The 25526-nt window shown below is 44.9% G+C and overlaps 2 protein-coding genes and 1 pseudogene across 2 annotated transcripts; 1 reads left to right on the top strand and 2 right to left on the bottom strand.

Moving 5' to 3' along the window:
- Positions 1-9803: 9803 nt before the first annotated feature.
- Positions 9804-10508, top strand: LOC123421467. Its single transcript, XM_045107547.1, has one exon. It carries the CDS (start codon positions 9804-9806, stop codon positions 10506-10508), a length of 705 nt encoding a protein of 234 aa, XP_044963482.1.
- Positions 10509-15241: 4733 nt separating this feature from the next.
- Positions 15242-18008, bottom strand: LOC123403025 (annotated as a pseudogene).
- Positions 18009-18638: 630 nt separating this feature from the next.
- Positions 18639-24588, bottom strand: LOC123452462 (L-type lectin-domain containing receptor kinase IX.1-like). The gene is made up of 2 exons (XM_045129115.1): positions 23089-24588; positions 18639-19586 (listed from the first exon to the last, which is right to left on the bottom strand). Exons 1-2 carry the CDS (start codon positions 24579-24581, stop codon positions 18830-18832), a joined length of 2250 nt encoding a protein of 749 aa, XP_044985050.1. The 5' UTR covers positions 24582-24588; the 3' UTR covers positions 18639-18829.
- Between the last annotated feature and the right edge of the window lie 938 nt (positions 24589-25526).

Below are 25526 nucleotides of genomic sequence, written 5' to 3'. Positions count from 1 at the left end.
ACCGTTGCTACAGTTCGTCGTTTCGAGACACCACGTGATGATCGGGTGTGATAGACTCAACGTTCACATACAACGGGTGCAAAACAGTTGCGCACGCGGAACACTCGGGTTAAGCTTGACGAGCCTAGCATGTGCAGACATGGCCTCGGAACACATGAGACCGAAAGGTCGATCATGAATCATATAGATGATATGATTAGCATAGGATGCTTACCACTGAAACTATACTCAACTCACGTGATGATCGGACTTGAGCTAGTGTAAGTGGATCATGAACCACTCAAATGACTAGAGAGATGTACTTTTTGAGTGAGAGTTTAGCGAATAATTTGATTAAGTTAAACTCTAATTATCTTGAACATAGTCTAAGTCCACTTTGAATATATTTGTGTTGTAGATCATGGCTCACGCGACAGTCATCCTGAATTTTAATACGTTCCTAGAGAAAGCTAAGTTGAAAGATGATGGAAGCAACTTTGTAGACTGGTCTCGTAATCTTAAGCTAATCTTACAAGCTGGGAAGAAGGACTATGTCCTTAATGCTACGCTAGGAGATGAACCACCCGCTACGGCTGATCAGGATGTTAAGAACGCTTGGTTAGCACGTAAGGAGGACTACTCAATAGTTCAATGTGCAGTCTTGTATGGCTTAGAACCGGGACTTCAATGTCGCTTTGAGCGTCATGGAGCATTTGAGATGTTCCAAGAGTTGAAGTTTATCTTTCAGAAGAACGCCCGAATCGAGAGGTATGAGACCTCCGATAAATTCTATGCTTGCAAGATGGAGGAAAACTCGTCTGTCAGTGAACATGTGCTCAAAATGTGTGGGTACTCAAACCGTCTAGCTGAGCTGGGGATTGAACTCCCGCAAGAGGCTATCACTGACAGAATCCTTCAATCACTGCCGCCAAGCTATAAAGGCTTTGTGTTGAACTACAACATGCAAGGGATGAACAAGTCTCCCGGCGAGTTGTTTGCGATGCTGAAAGTCGCAGAGTCTGAACTCCGTAAAGAGCATCAAGTGTTGATGGTGAATAAGACCACTAGTTTCAAGAGAAACGGCAAAGGCAAGAAGGGCAATTCGAAGAAGAGCGGCAAGCATGTTGCCTATCCGACGAAGAAACCCAAAGCTGGACCTAAGCCTGAAACGGAGTGTTACTATTGCAAGGGTATGGGTCACTGGAAGCGCAATTGCCCCAAGTATCTGGCAGATAAGAAGGCGGCCAAAGAAAAATCAGGTATATTTGATATACATGTTATTGATGTGTACTTAACCGGCTCTCGTAGTAGTGCCTGGGTATTCGATACCGGTTCTGTTGCTCATATTTGCAACTCGAAACAGGAACTACGGAATAGACGAAGGCTGGCGAAAGATGAAGTGACGATGCGCGTAGGAAATGGTTCCAAGGTTGATGCAATCGCCGTCGGCACAGTTTCACTTCAGTTACCATCAGGATTAGTGATGAACTTAAATCATTGTTATTTAGTGCCTGCGTTGAGCATGAACATTATATCTGGATCTTGTTTATTGCGAGACGGTTACTCTTTCAAGTCAGAGAATAATGGCTGTTCTATTTCTATGAGTAACATCTTTTATGGTCATGCACCGAATGTGAGAGGATTGTTCATATTGAATCTTGATAGCGATACGCATATACATAACATTGAGACCAAAAGAGTTAGAGTTAACAATGATAGAGCCATATTTTTGTGGCACTGCCGCTTAGGTCATATTGGTGTAGAGCGCATGAAGAAACTCCATGCTGATGGACTTTTGGAGTCACTTGACTTTGATTCACTTGACACGTGCGAACCATGCCTCATGGGCAAGATGACTAAGACTCCGTTCTCCGGAACAATGGAGCGTGCAAGTGACTTGTTGGAAATCATACATACCGATGTGTGCGGTCCGATGAGCGTGGAGGCACGCGGCGGATATCGTTATTTTCTCACCTTCACTGACGATTTGAGTAGATATGGTTATGTCTACTTGATGAAGCACAAGTCTGAAACATTTGAAAAGTTCAAGCAATTTCAGAGTGAAGTGGAAAATCATCGTAACAAGAAGATCAAGTTCCTACGGTCTGATCGTGGGGGTGAATATCTGAGTTTCGAGTTTGGTGCTCACTTAAGACAATGTGGAATTGTTTCACAGTTAACACCGCCTGGAACACCACAGCGTAATGGTGTGTCCGAACGTCGTAATCGTACTCTATTAGAGATGGTGCGATCTATGATGTCTCTTACTGATTTGCCGTTATCATTTTGGGGTTATGCATTAGAAATAGCTGCATTCACTTTAAATAGGGCACCATCAAAATCCGTTGAGATGACACCATACGAACTGTGGTATGGCAAAAGGCCAAAGTTGTCGTTTCTTAAAGTTTGGGGATGTGATGCTTATGTCAAAAAGCTTCAGCCTGAAAAGCTGGAACCCAAAGCGGAAACGTGCGTCTTCATAGGTTACCCAAAAGAGACAGTTGGGTACACCTTCTATCTCAAATCCGAGGGCAAAGTGTTTGTTGCTAAAAACGGAGCTTTTCTCGAGAAGGAGTTTCTCTCGAGAGAATTGAGTGGGAGGAAGATAGAACTTGACGAGGTTGTTGAACCTCTCATCCCTCTAGATGGTGGCGCAGGGCAAGGGGAAACCTCTGTCGATGCGACGTCGGTTGAGGAGGAAGTTAATGATGATGATCATGAAACTCCAGTTCAAGTTTCTGTTGAACCACGCAGGTCGACGAGATCATGTGCTGCTCCAGAGTGGTACGGTAATCCCGTCTTGTCAATCATGTTGTTAGACAACAATGAACCTGCAAATTATGAAGAAGCAATGGTGGGCCCAGATTCCAACAAATGGCTAGAAGCCATGAAGTCCGAGATAGGATCCATGTATGAGAACAAAGTGTGGACTTTGGAGGTACTACCTGAGGGCCGCAAGGCTATTCAGAACAAATGGATCTTTAAGAGGAAGACGGACGCTGACGGCAATGTGACCGTTTATAAAGCTCGACTTGTGGCAAAGGGTTTTTCACAAGTTCAAGGAGTTGACTACGATGAGACATTCTCACCCGTAGCGATGCTTAACTCCGTCAGAATCATGTTAGCAATAGCTGCATTTTTCGATTATGAAATCTGGCAGATGGATGTCAAAACGGCGTTCCTTAACGGTTTCCTTAAGGAAGAGTTGTATATGATGCAACCCGAAGGTTTTGTCGATCCTAAGAATGCTAACAAGGTGTGCAAGCTCCAGCGATCCATTTATGGACTGGTGCAAGCATCTCGGAGTTGGAACAAACGCTTTGATGAGGTGATCAAAGCATTTGGGTTTATACAAGTGGTTGGAGAATCTTGTATTTACAAGAAAGTGAGTGGGAGCTCTATGGCGTTTCTAATATTATATGTGGATGACATATTGCTTATTGGAAACAACGTGGAGTTTTTAGAGAGCGTAAAGGATTACTTAAATCAGAGTTTCTCTATGAAGGACCTAGGAGAAGCTGCTTACATTCTAGGCATTAAGATCTATAGGGATAGATCAAAACGCCTGATAAAGATAGAGAGCATATGCGCTCCGTCCCCTATGCTTCAGCCATAGGTTCTATCATGTATGCAATGCTGTGCACTTGACCGGATGTTAGCCTGGCCATAAGTATGGCAGGTAGGTTCCAGAGTAATCCAGGAGTGGATCACTGGACAGCGGTCAAGAATATCCTGAAGTACCTGAAAAGGACTAAGGAGATGTTTCTCGTGTATGGAGGTGACGAAGAGCTCGCCGTAAAAGGTTACGTCGATGCAAGCTTTGACACAGATCCGGACGACTCTAAGTCGCAAACCGGATACTTATTTATTCTTAATGGGGGTGCGGTAAGCTGGTGTAGTTCCAAGCAAAGCGTCGTAGCAGATTCTACATGTGAAGCGGAGTACATGGCTGCCTCGGAGGCGGCTAAGGAGGGTGTCTGGATGAATCAATTCATGACGGATCTTGGAGTGGTGCCAAGCGCACTGAATCCAATAACCTTGTTCTGTGACAACACGGGTGCCATTGCCTTAGCAAAGGAACCACGGTTTCACAAGAAGTCCAAACACATCAAACGACGCTTCAACCTCATCCGCGACTACGTCGAGGGAGAGAACGTAAATATATGCAAAGTGCACACGGATCTGAATGTAGCAGACCCGCTGACTAAACCTCTTCCACGGCCAAAGCATGATCAACACCAGAACTGTATGGGTGTTAGATTTATTACAATGTAATTCACATGATGATGTGAGGGCTAGATTATTGACTCTAGTGCAAGTGGGAGACTGTTGGAATTATGCCCTAGAGGAAATAATACATATAGTTATTATTATAATTCCTGTATCAAGATAATCATTTATTATCCATGCTATAATTGTATTGAATGAAGACTCATTTACATGTGTGGGTACATAGACAAAACACCGTCCCTAGCAAGCCTCTAGTTGGCTAGCCAGTTGATCAAAGATAGTCAGTGTCTTCTGATTATGAACAAGGTGTTGTTGCTTGATAACTGGATCACGTCATTAGGAGAATCACGTGATGGACTGGACCCAAACTAATAGACGTAGCATGCTGATCGTGTCATTTTGTTGCTACTGTTTTCTGCCTGTCAAGTATTTATTCCTATGACCATGAGATCATATAACTCACTGACACCGGAGAAATGCTTTGTGTGTATCAAACGTCGCAACGTAACTGGGTGACTATAAAGATGCTCTACAGGTATCTCCGAAGGTGTTAGTTGAGTTAGTATGGATCAAGACTGGGATTTGTCACTCCGTGTGACGGAGAGGTATCTCGGGGCCCACTCGGTAATACAACATCACACACAAGCCTTGCAAGCAATGTAACTTAGTGTAAGTTGCGGGATATTGTATTACGGAACGAGTAAAGAGACTTGCCGGTAAACGAGATTGAAATAGGTATGTGGATAGTGACGATCGAATCTCAGGCAAGTAACATACCGAAGGACAAAGGGAATGACATACGGGATTATATGAATCCTTGGCACTGAGGTTCAAACGATAAGATCTTCGTAGAATATGTAGGATCCAATATGGGCATCCAGGTCCCGCTATTGGATATTGACCGAGGAGTCTCTCGGGTCATGTCTGCATAGTTCTCGAACCCGCAGGGCCTGCACACTTAAGGTTCGACGTTGTTTTATGCGTATTTGAGTTATATGGTTGGTTACCGAATGTTGTTCGGAGTCCCGGATGAGATCACGGACGTCACGAGGGTTTCCGGAATGATCCGGAAACAAAGATTGATATATAGGATGACCCCATTTGATTACCGGAAGGTTTTCGGAGTTACCGGGAATGTACCGGGAATGACGAATGGGTTCCGGGAGTTCACCGCGGGGGGGGGGGGGGAACCCACCCCGGGGAAGCCCATAGGCCTTGAGGGTGGCACACCAGCCCTTAGTGGGCTGGTGGGACAGCCCAAAAGGGCCCTATGCGCCAAGAAGAGAAAATCAAAGAGAAAAGAAAAAAAAGGGAGGTGGGAAGGAAGGGAAGGACTCCCACCCACCAAACCAAGTCCAACTCGGTTTTGGGGGGGGGGGAGCCTTCCCCCCTTGGCTCGGCCGACCCCCTTGGGGCTCCTTGAGCCCCAAGTCAAGGCCCCCTCCCTCCCACCTATATATACGGAGGTATTAGGGCTGATTTGAGACGACTTTTCCACGGCAGCCCGACCACATACCTCCACGGTTTTTCCTCTAGATCGCGTTTCTGCGGAGCTCGGGCGGAGCCCTGCTGAGACAAGGTCATCACCAACCTCCGGAGCGCCGTCATGCTGCCGAAGAACTCTTCTACCTCTCCGTCTCTCTTGCTGGATCAAGAAGGCCGAGATCATCGTCGAGCTGTACGTGTGTTGAACGCGGAGGTGCCGTCCGTTCGGTACTAGATCGTGGGACTGATCGCGGGATTGTTCACGGGGCGGATCGAGGGACGTGAGGACGTTCCACTACATCAACCGCGTTCTCTAACGCTTCTGCTGTACGGTCTACAAGGGTACGTAGATCACTCATCCCCTCTTGTAGATGGACATCACCTTGATAGGTCTTTGTGCGCGTAGGAATTTTTTTGTTTCCCATGCGACGTTCCCCAACAAGAGATAGCGTAAGTGACATTTGTTGATGTTCCATGTTCATGCTTCTTTGGTGTTTTAAGTGCTAATTTGTTCTTTTGTTTTTAGCTTACTATTGCACAAAACCTATTTCGAGGAGAAGAGAAGAAGAACAAGAAAGGCAAGATCAAGAAAGGGAGAGCTTTTGTGTTGGCCCATTGCTACGAAGTGTTGAAGGATGTAGAGAAATGGAAGGCCCGTGATGACCAAGACGAGAGCAAGAAAAGCAAGTCAACTATTGATTTTATGATGATGATGATGAGGAGGAGGCATCAACTGATGATGGCAAGAGGAGCCCTACACCAAACTCGGTTGCCTACTCCAAGCCAGGGCCGGTCCTGAGATTTCGGGGGCCCAGGGCGAAACTAAAATTTAGAGCCCCTTAGTATAAATAAATAGTATAGATTAGCGAAATAAATAGCAAAAAAAATAAGACATAATTTTTTTACGTGGAAAAACATTTTCGATCACGTACCTCTCCGTTGCTCATTGTTCTAGAGTAATGGGCATACGAAAAATGTCTTCTCTTGCCATTTAAAGGAAAAGTAATATCATCTTTTCTAATAGGCCCCTTCTCAACTATTGTATCCCTTGCTTTGTTATCAAGACTAGCCCAATTTGCTGGATCATAAATATCCACATGAACTGGTTCTTCATCAACAGTAGCAGATTCCGTGGGAGATGAATTATGGTCATGATCACTCACATTGTTATCGTCCGCGTCGATGTCAACATTGTCTTCTATATGGATATCATCTTCTAGATTCACATTACTTGGTTCTTCCACAAGAACTAACGCCAACTCATCTGGATTTTTTTGAAGTGGACGGGTTACTCTTAAAAAACTTAGGAAGAGATCCTCTTTGTGAATCTACCAATTTTTGATCTGCTTTCCTCTTTTTCCTTTTAGCAGCACCTGATTTAGGCTTCATAATAATTCTGAAAATAAATAAATACGAAACAAAATTAGGGCATAAAGTACCTATAAATTAAAAACGAATCACTAAAAGTAATCAAAATTAGGGCATAAACTACTAGTATGACGGCGTGCCCAGCCCGGCGGATCTTGGTCTTGGACAGTTGGACGACTCTAAAGATGAGATCGGAATCAGGAGGCTAGCGTCGGTGTGCGCGGCACAGCGGCAGGCCGTCAGTCCGTCACGGCGACGTGCGTGCAGGGAGACGAGAGAGCCAGAGATCAATAGTCCATCACAACGGCGTGTCGTTGCAGGGATTCACGGCGGCGTGCGTGCAGGCCTGCAGGGAGACGAGAGAGCCGATTCGTTTTGGCTTAGAGCGTGCGTGCAACAATCAGGTAGGAATTTCCGGCGGTCGTGCAGCGTACAGATGCCAGATGGATCCTGGCAATAGCGATTGACCATAAAATATTCACGTACGGGCTGCTATATTAACTGGCCCATGTAATAATAAAATACCTCTTGACCCATGTAACCTGACACGAAATAGGCCCTAATTTCCATTTATTTTTTCTGTATTAAATACTATACTTAGTATACATATATATACAGGGGCCCCCAAAAATTTTGGGCCCCGTGCGGCCGCCCCCGCAGACCCCCCCCCCCCCCCCCCCCCCGGCCGGCCCTGCTCCAAGCCGAAAAGACCAAATGGAAGTAAGAAAGAAGCAAAAGAACAGAAGAAAAAGAGAGGAGATGATGAGCTAAATAATGCTATGGATGCTCCAGTGAAGGCAAGAAAGGAAGCAACCGAGGTGAGGAGGATGGCAAGGAGCCAAGATGCGGCGGCCGAAGAGAGGAGGTTGGTGGTCGAGTAGAGGAGGGTCACGGCCAAGGAGAGGAAGGTGGCATTGGAGGAGAATAAATTGGCCATGGAGGAGCGAGCTAGATTATTGGAATGAGAGAAACACTTGTTCTTGATGGACACATCTACCTTCGATGATAGGCAAATGGAGTTCATCAATCTTTCCCGTGATGAAATCTTGGTCCGAAAAAGATCCATGGCCATGGGAGGCTTTGGAGGCATGTGAGCTACCATTGGAGGATTGTGAACAAGCATGGGAGTCATGGGTGGTTTCAGAGTTACCATGAGCGACATGGAATGCATGGGAGCATCTACGGGAGACATGGATGGCTTCAGAGCTATCACGAGAGGCTTGGAAGGCATGGGATCATTTAAGGGAGGCATTGGTGGCTTCGGAGCTAAGATTGGAGGCATGTGTTTTGCTTTTTCTCATGGGAGGCATGGAAGCTCCTCTGGGTAACATGGGTGCACGCACGGTTTTCTGTGTGCCGCACATACCTTTACATGATGCCGTTGAAGATGGTCACGTGGATGGACGCATATCTCACAATAAGGACGGAGAATCGTCTTCGTCCTCAAGCGAAGAAGAGGACGAAGAATAGAAAGAAGATGGGGCATAATTGTTCATATGTCATTTGCTTGTGTGTGAACTTTTATTTGTCATGAATTTGGTTGGATGATTTTGAACTATGACATGCAATTGAACTATGCTATGTTGCTTGAATGCATTTTTTTAAGTTTGAAATATCATAGCGTCTGGCTGCTCATGCGCGCTGCCAGAAAGGCATTTGGCTGCTCGTGCCGGTTGCTCGTGCGTTGCATTTTGCAGCGCCTGCTGGAACGAAATCTCCGCGCCCTATTTTGCAGCATTTACTGGAACGGGCCCATGCCGCACGCTAAAAAGGACCATTTCGAGGTTGTAAAAAATATTAGCGCACCACACTGTTGCGCCTTTGTTGGAGTTGCCCTTAGTCCAGTTGTTTAACTAGTTGCTGGCCAGCCATTTTAATTGTTTCTTCTTTCTTTTTCATTTTTGACTGACAATGGTCGATCAGTTGTAGCCGATGTCACGCTAAGTAGTAAGAATAATAATAACTATATGGATCGACTAATGCTAATTAACTACCTAGACAATGTTTGCACAATCAATGTTTTTTCTAACTAGAAGATGTTTGCACAATCCATGTTTTTTCTACCTAGACCATGTCTGCACATTGGATGTTTTCAGGTGTAAGAAGGCGATGTTGCACACCTATGTTTATGCAGTTGACTGGAGCAACATTCAAAGTTGCACATCGACTAAGACAGTTGCTAGGGCAAGAAGTTGCACATCTCACTGATAGGGATAATTAGGGTTAGAGGTGTCCACATGTGTAGAGGGGAAAGTTGCACGTCCCATTTATTCCCAAACGCAGTAACATGCTGTGATAGCCGGCCGGTGCATGGGGGTGCAGGACAGAGGTGACGAACGCAAGTACGATCTGCTGACTGCTACTAATAGAACAATCAAGGAAATGACGACAAGTATTCGTCGTCACTGTTGAACTAGTCTCAACTAATGATCCTATCTACTACTCCCTCCCTACCGAAATATAAGTCTTTATAGTGATTCTACTAGAGGACTACATACGGATGCATGTAGACATACTTTAGAGTGTATATTCATTTATTTTGCTTCGTATATAGTCATTTAGTGAATTTTTTTAAAAGACTTATATTTAGGAACGAAGAGAGTAGTACTTTATTATACTAATAGAGTAGTACGTGTATTAGTAAAATCTGCCGGCTAGGCTTTAGTGTCACTTGTCAAGGATCTGCCTATAAATTTGAGGCCGGTCCACCACTCATCCACTCAGACACAAGCTAAAGCATGATGAAGCACTTGACGACAGTGTTCGCTTCCTTACTCGTGGTCGCCGGCCTCGCGGCCACGGCTGCCGGCGTGAGGTTCGAGGCGGCGAACAACGCGTCGACGACCCCCGGCGGACAGCGCTTCGACGAAGAATACGGCGTGGGCTACGCGGTGCAGGTCATGTCGGAGGCCTCCTTCTTCACCTGGAAAATCTTCAACCAGACGGAGCTCGCGGACCGCAGAGCCGCCATGGACGACCGCGTCAAGCTCGTCGTCAACGACATAAACGGCAACATCCTCGGCTTCGAGAGCGACAGCGAGAGCAGCATCACGCTCAACGCGGGCTACGTCAACAACATCACCGGCGACGTGAGGACGCTGGTGACGGGGCTGCTGTACCACGAGGTGACGCACGTGTGGCAGTGGGGGCAGCAGGACACCAACTGGACCCACGGGTGGGTCTACGAGGGAATCGCCGACTTCGTCCGGCTGCGCGCCGGCTATGCGCCGCCGTACTGGGTGCAGCCGGGGGAGGGGAGCAGCTGGGACGCGGGCTACTCCGTCACGGCGTGGTTTCTTGACTACTGCGACGGGCTGAGGCCGGGGTTCGTGACGGTGCTCAACGAGAGGCTCAAGGACGGCTACAGCGACGACGATTTCCTGCAGATCATGGGCAAGCCCGTGCAGGAGCTGTGGAGGGATTACAAGGCCAAGTACGGTGGCTAGCTGATCCGTTTGATGTTGTGGTGCGTCTAGTTATAGGGGACTTATCATCGATTGTGTGCTTAATATCATCCATGTTTAGTAGTTTGGTACCTTTTAGGGGCTTTATATCCAAGGTTTAGAGCAAATATAGTAAATGCACGATAAGTATAGCATCAAAAATATGTATTGGAACCTTTAATCCCTATAAAAAATTCTCCTTTCTTTCTCCTGTTTTATTTTATTTTGCACATAGAAACAACATTCTAACTCCAGTTTCGCACCAAAATCATTTTTAACTTTGGTATTTAAGAACACACAGTTCAACAAAATTTAAGATCCAGAATTTTTAAGTTTTCAAATTGAAATTTAACCAACGTAGGATCTAAGAGCATGTCCAATTATTTCCCTTCATTTGTTGGGGCTAACAGCCTGGATAGTGACCGGAACCCCTCAAACCCAACCGATATGTAAAGTTGCACTACGATTATTAGGTAGTTGCACCTAACAGGGACTAACTTGCAGACAAAGACTCCATGCATGACCTAGTTTTAAAGAGCTTGCCATGTGGATTCGAAGGTGAAAACAAATCTTAATTCTGATGTTTAGATATTTTTTAATATCTGATCTAATGCATTCATGTCTATGGTTATTCTTTTAGAACATGGATTACGAAGGACCAGCACTTTCCAAATCTGCCTCGCATACGTCCGCTCAATTAATCTTACTCATAATTTTCTACCACTTAATAAAAAGATTAGTGCGCTCAGAAACCTAGTTTTGAGTAAATGACCTGCAATACTCTTTTAAGTTATGGCTGCATGCATCGATTGATGCAGAGGCCGGAGGTCAAGCCTCCTTTTCCAAAAAGAAAGTATTCTTTTAAGTGAACCCAAAGAAAATGTTTCTCCTTTTATAGAGAACCCCTGCAGTTTCCTCAATCAACCCTCGGTTCAAATTTAAGTGTCTGCCAAAAAACTTCTCTTATCATATGTAGTCATACTTTTAAAATCGTAACTCCAATTTAACATGTTATATATACAATTTGATTTTAAAAATGTATAGAATCTGAATATTATGTTATTCTACGTGTTAATTATTTACAAAATACCTTTTAGGATGCAACCATAGTCAATACTGCACGACCCATCTTTCTTTCGCATGGGCCAAGGTCATCCTGAGAGAACCACATAGCCGGTGAATACGAGAAGGAAATGGACGTCATGCGAGATCGCATCTGACCCTCCCACGTCGCTCCCGTGGGCGACGAGGAGGGCTCCCTGGCCGCCACCTCCAGCAGCCTCGTCTCCCTCCCTCCTTTCTCGCCGTCGCCTAAGGACGCGACCGGGCAAAGCCTGGCCGGCGCCGTTGATCCGGGCGGTGTAGGCGGCGGCGGGGATTTTCCTTCTCCTCGTTCGATGTCGTGTGGGGCGGCACGGCGGCTTCGGCGACGCAGCAGCTCCCGGCGTCGGCGCGTGGCGGCGCGGGTGGAGATTGGCTGGGCGTGGCGTGCCGGTCGGCTAGACGTGGCTAGAAGATGAAGGTGGAGCTGGGCGTGGTTGGTGGCGGTGGCAGCGGCGGCGTTCAGCCCGGATCCGGTCTTGGCGGTGGCGACGGCGATGGCTAACCCGGATCCGACCATGGTGGTGGAGGCGTCCCCTCCGTCGGGGATGACGGGCCAGGTGGTGGGTCTTTGTGGCGGCACCGGTGACGGCGGATCTTGGGATCCCGTGACCGGGCTCGTCGCAGGATTCGGTACTGGTTATGAGTCGGGGAGACATAGTTGCCGGTGAAAACCGAGCCGACGGCGGACGATGGCGGTGTTCTGTGCCGTTCCCTTGATGAAGGCTTCGTCCTGTAACTACTGTCGATCCACTCGTGCTGCTCCAGGGGAAACCCTAGGATCTGGTTTTCCATGACGATGACGGCATTGCGGTGTCGTTCCTCTCTAGGGATCATCGTTTATGGAGCAGCGCTGGAAGACAAAGGCAGGAGGTGGAGCGTCTTTGTCCTGCACGGAGCTTCGGTGGTGATGTCTGGTCATGCCTGGCCGACAGGTGCTACGGTTTGTCATGCCTGTTCGGCAGGTGCTACGCACGACAGGTCTTACAGAGTCTTTGCGTCTGGATGGGTGAGCGCAGGGAGGTGGCACCGTTGGGCGCCGTGGTGGCGTCGACGGATGGCCGGACTGGCATGGATGATGCGGATTTCTCTTTTGAAGATGGTTCAGCGGTTCGATGATGATGACGGCTTCTAAAACGTGTGCGTGTAGTGTATGCTTTAGGTCTGCTGCACCGGCTGTTAGTTCCGATACGTTATGTGGATGGATCGGCGACGACGCCGGTTTTAGATATGAGGAGTGAGAGCATTCCACATTATCGCGTTTTGTAGGTGTGAGTGGGGGCTTCGGGTGACTTGATATATGTTCTTGTCAGACCTTTGTTGAATAAGTAATAAAGATGGATGTATGCATCGATTGATGCAGAGGCTGGGGGTCTTAACCTCCTTTTCCAAGCAAAAAAATCTTTCTTTCGCATAGGTGCAAATCCAGTTTAAAAATGAACACCTCAGCAAAACGAAATTGGACATGAAGTAAACCATCTATAACCACCCATGTACGTGTCGACAAAACCTTGCCGGGGGAGGGGGCAAATTTCTCATCTTATGCGGAGAGATGCCTTAGGATTGATCACATTAAAACAAGCAGTGATTGCGTGAGCACCGAGGCCACCTCCTCTCGACGAGGGTGGAAAGAAGAATAAAATGGGATGACATGTTAAAATAAAGAACATAGGCATATTGGGGTCTTCGGTCATGATTATTTGGTTAGAGGCGTATGTTTTTTTTTCTCTGCCATTACAACTCACGGCCTTTTTGCTAGTAATATTGTATTCTGCGCATCAACTCTCGCGCTAGTCAGCCTTGTTGAGGTGATTTTTGGTTTACTTGGTGTCCGGTAGCTAGTGTATGTTGGGTTGTCTTCTTCGCACTCTCATTGCTTGGTTTTTTGCATTATTTCTATTTGTAGACCAACTAGCTTTGAACTAATCTAGATTATTACTTAAACTAATCTATTTGCAGCAGCTGTCCGCCCAAGCTTGGAAGCACCGTATCTATTGGTGTCTGCATCTAACGCTTTCATACACTCCCCAACAGCTAACGTCTGGCGTGGATCAACATGGCTCATGTATGAACTGTAAAATATGTACTATTGGTGTCTGCATCTATTCCATATGGCACTTGTATGAAGCGCCGTACGTAGGAGAGTCTCCACAATCCACACACTACATATACACATTGCGCGCAAGTTGTTTCCGTCAGGCGGCCTGACCTAGTAGTTTTTTGGATAAACTTCTCCTCCTATATTAATTCACAAGTAATGTAGCATTGTTTACAAGTAGAGGGATAACCTCATCAGGGGCGTCATCGATCCAAACACTCGGAGGAGAAAACCTAGCTAACCTTGCTAGTTCATGAGGTACTCGATTACGCTCTCTATTACAATGATCATAAGTGACATGGGAAAAATCTAGACATGAAATAACAGTCATCTATAATGGATGAAACGACTGATGAAGAGTAGCCTTGGCTCAATGCATTTTGTACCTCCATGCTATCCGAAATAACTTCTATCTTACTGCATCCGACGGTACTAGCAAGATTCGAACGAAACCTCTTAATTAACCAGGTGAAGCAATTAGCATATTGTTAGCTTAATCGATAGTTAGCCTCAGTCGATCCATGCAGTTACTATTATTCCTACTACTTAGCATGTCATCTGCTAGTCTCTACTGGGTGGCAAATGGATTAAGTGGACATTTTCTCCATGTAAATTAAGAAAGATAAAGAAGCACAAGATGACTTTTTCAAAGGAGAAATGTTGCCAAGTATTGGGAAACACTGAGAACCCCGACTGTATGAGGGGATTTGGAGTTTTTTCTCTATGCAAATATGCCCGCAATCGTTCTTTTCAAGAGAAGCACATAAAGAGAAAAGGCCGGAAAAAAGTTGACGAACATGAAAAAATAGTGGCTCTTAGAGAGCCGTTAGTACAAATCTTATGAGCAATGTTGTTGGGGGGAGGAGCATCAGCACCAACAGCGACTGCGCCAAAGGTTGAAGGCCCGGAAGACGTCGAAGCAGTTGTCTTCCTCAAGCTCAAGCTTTACTTCCTCAATTCTATCCTTGCGATGAGGTTAAGGTAAGTCGACGGTAAATATTTAAATACTACGCACATGATATTTCCATAGACCAGCCCTCCTAACACAAAATTTACCATACATGTATCGGTTATTATGCCCTAAAAACTTGTAGTAAGGATCGCCAGCTGTGACGAGCGTGTGGAAGCTGCTTGGGCCCAATTCCACCCTCCTATCCTAGGGGAGCAACAGAAAGTCCACAATGCTGTCGCTATTGAGGTGTTCATTTACAATCGGGATTGGCGCTCGCACAAAGGAAAGACAGATCATGCGCTATTAATTAAGGTTTTACCCTAAATACCATTTAAAAATAGTTAAAAGGTAAAATAACATCATATTCGGATTCTATACTTTTTTAATCAAATTTCATATATAACTTGCTAAATTTGCTAAATTGGAATTCAGATGCAAAAGATATGGATATTTCAGAAAAACATGTTTTTTTACTCCCCTGTAAACTAATATAAAAGCATTTAGATCATTATTTTAGTTATCCAAACACTCTTTAATAGTTTACAAAGGAAGTACTACTTAAAAGTGAACTATGCGTTAATTACTAGAAATTGTCAGGGGTTTTCTGTAAAAACAAAAGAGATCCATAAAGTGAACTGCGGGTTACTTATACAAAATTGTAGGGCGGTGTCCATAATAACAGAAAAAACAATTCATTTTTCATTTAAATATGTACTGCTGGTTGATTCAAAACGTAATGGACTTTTCTATAAATTGTCGCGATGGTGAACGGACAGTAGCAATCTGCACTTAATTAGTAGATAGTACAGATATAGATATAGATATACTCCCTCCGTTCCTAAATATAAGACATTTTAAAGATTTCATTATACGCTAGATACGAATGTATATGAACAGATTTTATTTTATTTTTTAAATAAAAGGGGTCCCCCTGCTCCATTTCATTGCTAATGAAGCCACAACGTATCAGTTTTACAGCCCAGAATGCAACACCAAAAGTAATAACAGGTCCCAGATTTACTCATTTGGCTTCGTATCTAGTCCATAGTAAAATCTCTAAAAGGTCCTGTATTTTGGAACGGAGGGAGTAGATAGTACTCCCTCTGTCACGGTTTAGAAGGCACGTTTGAAAAATCTCTGGGACCAATGTAATCATCGATTGGTTGTGAGATGTAGCAGGTGTAAATGATAATGCGCCTAATCAACTGAGAAAATACTAGTACTAATGTGTGATAAGCAAATTGGAAGGGTGCATGCATGAGTAGTACTAGTACTAATTAATAGGAGTAATTGTTTTCGCGCCTTAAACCTTGTCTATTTTAGAAACGCACGCAAGTTTAACTGTGCATTGTAAACCGTGACAGAGGGAGTAGATATAGATTTACCATGCATGGTCCACTTAGTTATGACTACAACTAAATCACGTACTTCCTTCATCACAGTATATTGGGCGTATCTCCAAAACAATAATTTTTCTCAATTAGAAGGAAATAAGGAGCATGTCATTAATTAGCCTATTAATTGGGGTGTTTTGAAAACCGTTTCCACCAATGCATGCGAGGAAGTCGCTCGTTTAGTGGACGGGGGTTACTAAGGCTGCCCGTAATGATAGTATCATAGGTAGTATCATGCATGCGAACTAGGCAATTTCGATAAGGTGGCATAGAATTAAATGAAGAAAGAGAGCGTTGAGTATCATATCATGATACCGTATCATATTAAATGATGTGATACTATGTGTCTTGCGTGGCAATAAATGAATCATCCTATGATACTAACATATGATACTATGCATTACGGATGTGATATCATACACTAGTATAACATGTATGATACTAGTATATGATACTATCCATTACAACCAGCCTTATGCGTCAGTTTTGTGATTAATTAGGCGTTTCTACAACTCGTCGGCTCGGTTTTTCCTACCAATAGAAAAGTCCTAGATTCCTGTGAGATATGTATAATATAGTGTGATGGAGGGAGTACATACGTACGTACGAACCTTGCGAATTGATTGTCCCAGCTGTTGGTTGAGAAGGTCATCCTGCTGCTTCAGAAGCTCGTCCTGCATTCATCAAAACAAGGAGGAAGGGAATTTGCATGTGAGCACACCAACGCCAGGGAGATTTATTAATGTAAAAATGTAGTTAGCTTTGTTTGACGGACTTTTCCCAGTGCCGACCGTACGTGGTGCTGCAGATGGTGGAGCTCCCCCGCCGTATCGCCGGATGACAAGAGGTCTTCTTCTCCGGTGTGCCTCCTCAGGCTGCCCTCGAGATGGTCGACCTCTTGCCTCCACCTTGCCACCTCCGCCAACACTTGCTGCACGCACGCACGCAAGAAACCAAAGATTCATTCATTCATTATTACGCTTACACGTACTCCCTCAATCTCAAAATAACTGTCTCAAGTTTAGTACAACTTTGTATTAGAGTTAGGATAAAGTTAAGACACTTATTTTGGAACGGAGGGAGTATATAATTAACTGTACAAACTGTTCTTTGTATGTACGTAGTATGCGTACGTAGTAGGTACCTGAATCTGATGATGATCATCATCGGTTTAGTTTGTGTCCTGGACCTGGAGCTGGGTGCTGGGAGTGCTCTCGCGTTCGTAGCGCTGAATGAGCTCACTCCAGCTTACCAAATGACAAGGGGATCAGTACTACTATTTTCTTGTAATTGACTAGAACTAGTACTCCATGGATTTGCATGCATGCGTGTAAGGAACGGAAGGGACAGATGAACCTAGCTACGTAGGAGTACCTTGTATTCGGGCTGCAGTGTAGTCGCCGGCGAGCTTGCCGGTTCTTGAAAAGACGACGAGGCCAAGGCTGACGTCGTCGTCGCAGAGCACGGCGAGCTCGCGCGCCTTCTTCAGCAGCATGCCGCGCCGCTTGCAGAAGGTCACCCGCCGCGAAGCGTCGTCCAGGATCCTCTAATTCACCTCCTGCTTCCTCCCACGCATCTCCATCTTACTTAGTAATCTCTTGGGAGTTGGGAGTTGGGACTAGCTAGCTAGCGCCAAGCTCACGATCACAAGTGGTTAGTCCGCGAGAGAAGCATTATATTGTACTCCGTACTAGTATTGGTAGTTAGCGCCAAGGTTCTTAATTTCATTTCAGTCGATCATGATAGTACGTACAATCAATCAATACTCCATTAATCTCGGGATATGCTGGTCGCGGTCGTAACAGAAAAAATATATGGGGTCACCATGTCCACACTGACAAAATTGTCATCTCACCACAATTTCGTCACGGGAAGTGACGGACATTGACTTTGACTTTGACGCTCATATTTAACGTCTCGGTACAACAACTAGCTGGGTCTTGACGGTCGATCTCCATGCGGTGCTCTCCTCTATAAATGATTCTGCCATACTTATTTTAGACGATAATCTCCTTGGACATGTGTTGGCCGCGGTGAATTCCTATTCTATTTCAGATGGCTAGCTGCAATGATGCAAGTCAAACACGTTTATTTTTTACCAAATTTAATGAAAAACACAAAACTAGTATCACTATAATCATGATGAAGTTCTCTTTCATATTTTATGGAACCGGTTTCTAGTTCTCTTATGTTTGGAAGGGGGGGCACATAAAGAGTTGCTCAAAACCACATATGGTGAAGACCGGTGCAGGCATGATGAACACACATGTGTTTTCTTGTGTTTGCGGTGCCGGTTCGAAGAAAACGGGGAGCAACGTGGCATCAATTCTGTCATGGTCGGAGATGATGATCTGCTTGAGGCTAGTTGCAAATTCTTTTGTTGCAGGGATCTTCTCATAAGGTTAGAGCCCCGGAGATCTTCGTGTTTCTATTAATGGTTGTTTTATGATGCCTTTTGTTTTTCTCGTTCTTTATGCGTGTGTTAATGTGTGGTTGTACGGTCATGAACTTTGTATTATTCCGTGATTTGGATAATAGCATAGAAACTAATTACTAATCTAATTATTCACATGACATACAACCACATCTCACTTCACAACTGCTCCATAATCTACTACTCCGTCTCGCAATGTAAGACGTTTTCGAAAGCTAGCTTAGCTCGCAAAAAGGTCCTACATTGTTAGTGCAGTTATTAATTACAAGCAGCGTCACGGCATAACTCGGCAGTACAAATTAATATGCCCACCACAATTTGAATTATGAAGTCCACTACAGTATTCTATATATTGGAGTTCAACTCCTCACTTACAGTGGCTGGCATGCTAGTAGTATCTGAAGATTGCGTCGCCGTTGTACGGCTGGTCGACGAGTAGTGCTGCGTGGTAAACCCCGACCCGACAGTGGTGGTGCTGTCGCCGTACTCCATGGTGGAATCTCCGAAAGGCTGCAGGTACACGGCTACCGGCATCTTGGGCGGCAGCACCGGCATCCTGAACTTCCTTGACTGCAGCGCCTCGGCGGCCTGCCTGATCGCCGGCCTCATCTTTGGGTTCGGGTGCGCGGACCACAGCCCAACGGCCACCACCCGCTCCATCTCCCACCGGTCGAACACGCCGCCGAGACGCTCGTCAACGGCGTCGAGGGCAGCGCCCCTACCGTAAAGTTCCCACACCCACTCCAGCAGCCGGAACACCTGGCCGTCCCTCGCACCGCCGGTGGGCGGCGCCATCGGTCGCCGCCCGCACACGATCTCCAGTAGGGTCACGCCGAAGCTGTACATGTCAGACTCGGTGGACGCCTTGCCGGTGATCACGCACTCCGGGTCAAGATAGCCCGGGGTACCCGCCATGGCGGTCATTGTCTGCAAGCTCATGCCGTGGTCGATGAGCCGCGACAGGCCAAAGTCGCCTAGCTTGGTGTTGAAGGACTCATCCAACATGATGTTGCTCGGCTTAATGTCGCCATGGACGACGCATTGATCCCATTCTTGGTGGAGGTACAGCACTGCAGACGCCAATCCAACAATGATCTGGTATCTGATAACAAAAGTAATGGCACAATCAACAAAATCAAAATTGAGTTGATCCAACCATTTGGACTAAGTTTTTTTAAAAGTTAGCAGGAGAGTTGCTAAGATTTCATAATAAAAGGAGAAACCGATGATTGAAACTGTTCAGTTTATTAAAGAAAAACCGGACGATTGGACTAAGTTTTGAAGGAGCAAATTGTGCGTCCTTCTGTGAATGCCCACACTGAGTGTCTGAATCCAAACTATGTGCCGCTATTTTATCATGCACTGCTTGACTTGCTTTCATAGCTTTTAGTCATGTACGAGTCTGGACCGTCCATAGAAAATAAATCTTATTTGTGCTTTTGAGTCTATGTTTAGGCTATACACTAAAAAAAATAAGAAATTTCAAACATGAAGGCGCCAAAACTTGACCCGGACGTCATTTTTTTTAATTCTTAAAAGTGAAAACAAAATATGAAAAACATCAAACTTGATATTGTCTCATTATATGACCCCTAAAGGAAGAGGTAACATTTGAGAAGTTTAGCAAAAGTTATGACGCATGGTGGTTAAAAATCTGACAATCTCCAAGCAAGAATAGTAGTTTCAAGAGTTAATGGGTCCGGTTTTGAAGATTAAGTGATTGTTGCTTCATCCGTTGGCCTTGAAAAAAGAGTTCTACTCAATATACACAATGACATGCTCCATGTCCAAATTTGAAATTGTTCGGGATCGTTTGCTATATTTAAGACATCAAGTGCACTTTCTAGGCATTTACGGAATATAATTAAAACTTCAATTGCAAGTGCATGAAAAGTTGGCAAACTAAGGTTGAAAGATTATATTCGTATTCTTGAGTCAGAAAAGATTTTTCAAACACTATGGCGCCCAGACTCGTCCGCATAGATGGAGGTTATTTGGTTTTAAGTTCCAAAAATACAAACAATTCCTAAAAACATGAAATTCGAAAGGGGACATGTTAGGTTTGAAGAAGCGTCTCTTGCTTCATCCGCTGCCCTACAAATTTTGTGTACACTCAAAATACGCCACTACATGACACATGTGAAAATTTGACATTTTCGGGGTCCATTTGATACAATTAAGTCACGAATGTACTATGTATTTTACACTCGGCATAAGGCCTTGAGAGTGCCCGATATATAGGACTCCACAACTTCTCTTTTGTCAGCAGGAGTCCAGCAAAGTCCCCTTTGTCAAGTGTAACACTCGGCAAACCCTTGTGGGCACTCAACAAAGTGCCAAATTCCGATAGTGCAAAAAGGACTCTGAAAATCGTAAGAAATAGAAAAACCGCATAATAAATACAAGTAATACTGTGTTAACAAAAAAGCCTAATTAATTAAGAAATATCATCCACCAAAGAATCTAGATCGAAATTAATGGGCTCAATTAATTCCTCAAAAATATCAAATGATAAGTGGCAAACGTGTGACACAAGGCAATTCAGTCCTGATGTTTTTACCATTTTGAGTGTGCCTAGAACTCATCTAGCTAAGTTATAGTATGGTCTCATTCACCTGATGCAAACTGACATAATTTGATAATTGTTCCAACCCGTTTTTGGATATTCCTCTGAACCGGCTTTACTCCTTTGACCCGTTCGCATGGGATCTCGAACTAACGGTCTAACCATGTTGAATGCATGTTGCCAGCCAGTACAGCTGATAGGCGTTGGTGATTACTAAACACCATGAAAATTTAAATAACTATATACCATCACAGATCTAAAATCTTTTGAAATTCCCCAATTTTCTCTGAACTTATAAACAAAATTTGAGAACATCAATATTTTTTGAATTTGTTAACGTATTTTGAAATATACACGATCTATTTTTGAAATTCCCTGTTATTTTTTGAATTTGTGAACAAAATAAAAAAGTGAAACAAAATTTGAAAACAGGAACTTTTTGAAAATTCTCAGCAAAATTTGAAATATCTCGATCATTTTTAAATTCATAGACATTTTTTAATTCCTGAATAAAATTGAAAACAATGAACATTTTTTGAAGTTTTGAACAATGTATGGAAAACACGCACATTTATTGAAATTTAAAAACATTTTTGGAAAATCAAGAACATTTGTTAAAAAAGAAAAAAACTTGAAAAAAGAAAAGGAAAATGTAATAGGATAGAAAAAGAAACAAAAAAAGAAAAAGAAAAAGAAGAGCACGTGCAATTATGACCCCCCTTGAAAAGTTGCAATTGCGTCTATCCTAAAGAAACTTGTAGTTGCGACCAGACTTCAAAAACTTGTAATTGCGACTACTCTAATGAAATTTAGAGTTGCGATCAGGCTTCAAAAACTTGTAAATGCGACTACTCTAATAAAATTTGCAGTTGCGACCAGACTTCAAAAACTTGTAATTGCGATTACTCTAATGAAATTTGCAGTTGCGACCAGGCTTCAAAAACTTGTAATTGCGACTACCCTAAAGAAACTTGCGGTTGCGACCGGCCTTTAAAAACTTGCAATCGTGACTACCCTAGAAAATCTTGCATTTGCGGGCGGCTTTGAAAACTTCCAGTTGCGAATACCCTAGAGAAACTTGCAATCGTGACCGGCCTTAAAAACTTGCAATTACGACTATTGTAGAGAAACTTGTAGTTGTGGGCATCCTTCAAAAACTTGCAATCGCGACATCTTAGACTTGCAGTTGTGACCGACCTTAAAAAATTGCAATGACGACTACCCTAGAGAAACTTTCAGTTACGACCGTCCTTGAAAATTTGCAATTACGACTATCCTAGAGAAACTTACAGTTACAACCGGCCTTTGAAAAACTTACGGTTGTGTCCGTCCTATAAAAAACATGCAATTGCGGCTATCTTCGAAAAACTTGTAGTTGCGACCGACTTAAAAAAACATACAATTACAATCTCATAAAAAACTTACAATTGCGACTATCCTAAGAAAAATATGCAATTCTCCCCACTTAAAGATAGAAAGAAGACGAATAACCACCCAACGCCCGACGATCCAGGTTCTATTAAAAAAAGAGTGCAAGTTATCATGGGCCGTCAGCTTCGTTAACAGACAATCAAGAAAAAATGAAAAATGGAAAAGCGGGTCACAACAGGCCGCACCTAACGTTCACTGGACAACCTTGGTGAATCAAGGATGGCTCTCAACGTGACTACGACCATAGCAGAAACTCAGCAGCAAACCCGATTAAATTACCATCCAAACAAAAAACAAAATTTGGTCATTTGAAAACAAAGTTGTCATGCTTGACAATTAAAGTTGTCATCCTTGCATCATTAAATTTACCATCAGAACTCGTTTAGAGAGTTGTCATGTGTCCGTGTGTCACAAGTGTGACACACTTATGAGGGTAGAAAAATGGATTCAATCAAAGCTTGAAAAAGACAGCTCAATGATACGACGATTTTTCTGGTCTATAGTAAGTGTTAGTGAAGAATTCAGCTGATTTAGTCTTGTAGGGAATTAAGTAAAGAATACGACTGACATGGATGTGTAGCTCGATCGAAGCAGCATGCATGCGTACCTGAGTTGCCAAGTCAGAATTAGGTCGTCTTTGCTGTAGAGGTATCCATCGAGGCTGCCGTTGCGCACGAGCTCGTAGACCAGCAGCAGCCGCCTGCGACCATGGCACCAGCCGATTAGCTGCACAAGATTCCGGTGACGCAGTCTGCTGATGATGGTGACCTCCGACCTGTACTCCTTCCTCCCCTCCAATGACGCCCCTCGCAAGAATACCTTGATGGCCACATCGCGGCCGCCGACTTCTTTCATGTGGCCCCGGTACACAGACCCGGATCCGCCCTGCCCCAGCTTCCCTTCCTCCGCGAAGTTCCCCGTCGCCGCCGCTAGGTTGGCGTACGGGATGGGCCGGGGTCCCGTGCTTGAACCGAACTCGTCGTCGGCGGCGGCATCCAGGGAGTCCGGAGTCATATCGCCGGCAAGCATGTCTTTGTCGACCTCTGGTTCTTGCCTGTTTCTCCTGCTCGCACGCCGGAGCAGCACCGCGACGGTGACCGCGAGCAGGAGCACCAGCACGGCTGCGGCGCCAACCCCGGCACTGAGTTGTAGGGTGGCCTTCTTGGTTGACGAGGTAGATGGGAATGGCGCGTCGTTCCTTGTCGGGAGCGTGGACTTGAAGGAGCACGAGAGTATGGTGTGATAGCTAAAGAACGCATCACCGGTGGCCGCCGAGAAGCCTACCGCGACCTGCTCCGGCAGCAAGCTTCGCAAGTCGACGGTAGCGGAGAGGGTATACCTGGCGCCAGTGCCGATGACGCGGAGGTCGACGTCCAGCCTCGCCGTGGCGTTGTCGTAGTTCACCGTCGAAGACATCACGCCGGCGTCGACGAGGCTGCCTTCTGGCAAGATCTCGAAGTTGCCGCGTGAGTCGACGTTGTTCACGTCTACGCCGATGTGCCGGCTGCTGGGGTCCCACGCGTCACGGTGGGTGTCGAACTCTACGGCGACGAAGCTGGCGCTGCCGGAAGCGTTGGTGGAGATCGCCGTCGTCCCGTCTTTCGGAGCATGTCTCTCGTCGAAGAGCCCAAGGCAGCCGTCGTAGGAGTCCTGCGGCAGTTGGGGCATGTAGTGCGCGATGAAGAACGTCATGCCGTGCCCGGGGGTGCTGCTCCGGCCAGGCAGAGACTGGATGCTGAAGTTGAAGCTCGCGGTGAAGCTGGCCGCCTCGCCGGTGACGCCGTCCCAGAGCTGCACCGCCTGCTTGTAGAGAACGCGGCCCCTTGCTCGAGCGTTTGCCTCGTCACCGAGGAGCTCAATCCTGCCGTTGGTGATGCTCGCGTCATCCTCCTCTCTGAAATCGTCAGAGCTGAAGGAGTTGTCGTAGTTGAAGGAGATGGCGGTCGCATGATGGACACAGAGGAGCAAGAAGCACGCTGCTCGACTGGAGAACAAGTATAGCTTCAGCCCAGCCATTGCTGTTGTGACTTGTGATGAGGTCTCCACTGGGCACAATAATATATTATATAGTAGAGCACAAATATAGCTTCGTTCGTCCATTGAAAATGCATGGCTTATATCAATTACTCCCTCCGCTTCTTAAATACTTCTTGTGTATCATATATAATACTTGTAGCTAGTTGAGGAACTTTACTAATTTTCGTCAGCAACAAGTATAAATCTTTTAAAAAAAATTATTACATACTACTTCCTCCGTACCTAAATATAAGTCTTTTAAGATATTTCACTACGTGTGTACATACGAAACAAAATGAATGAATCTATACTCTAAAGTATGTCTATATACATACGTATGTAGTCCATTAGTGAAACCTTTAAAAAGACTTATATTTAGAAACGGAGGGAGTATTACATATGAATGCATATAAACATTATTTAGAGTGTATATTCACTCATTTTATTTTTATATAGTCTGTAGTGTAATATTTAAAAAGATTTATATTTAAAAACAGGAAAGAGTAGATGTATGATGAAAAGGACTCAAATAAATTGAGCAGCTATTAATATACCTTAATATGCGAACAGGACGGGTCCAGCGCTGGAGCCCTCGGTGGCATTTCGGCTGTAATTAGTTGATAGGATAGGGGTACACTTCTAATTCGAAACGTTTTCTTTTGAGGGACTCTCCATAATCTCGAGATTCTGGGAAAAACCAGGTATTTGAAGATTCTGAGATTGCACTAGGATTCTAGAGAATCTGGCAGAGATTTTGAAAGCCTAGTCGAGTTCTTTTGGCTCAAGATTCTTGAGACGGAGATTCTTCATAATCTGGTGAAAAGAACTGGGCCTTAACCGGATGGAGTAAAGACATAGATAAAAGTCTGAACCACTGTAAGTGACATCTTAGGACCAGGACAAGAATAATAATGTGCGTACAGCAAGTAGGCTCAAGGAGTGGACTAGAATGCATGCGTACCATATCCTTCCTTGCGTCAACTACTAGTCTGGCCGATCGGCATCATCTTCTCAAGTTTCTCGGAGGAG

The sequence above is a fragment of the Hordeum vulgare genome, chromosome 1H (assembly GCF_904849725.1).
Source record: "Hordeum vulgare subsp. vulgare chromosome 1H, MorexV3_pseudomolecules_assembly, whole genome shotgun sequence".
Taxonomy (NCBI): Eukaryota; Viridiplantae; Streptophyta; class Magnoliopsida; order Poales; family Poaceae; genus Hordeum; species Hordeum vulgare.
Note: the sequence above shows the minus strand (reverse complement) of the source record. Positions and strands in the feature narration are given on the sequence as shown.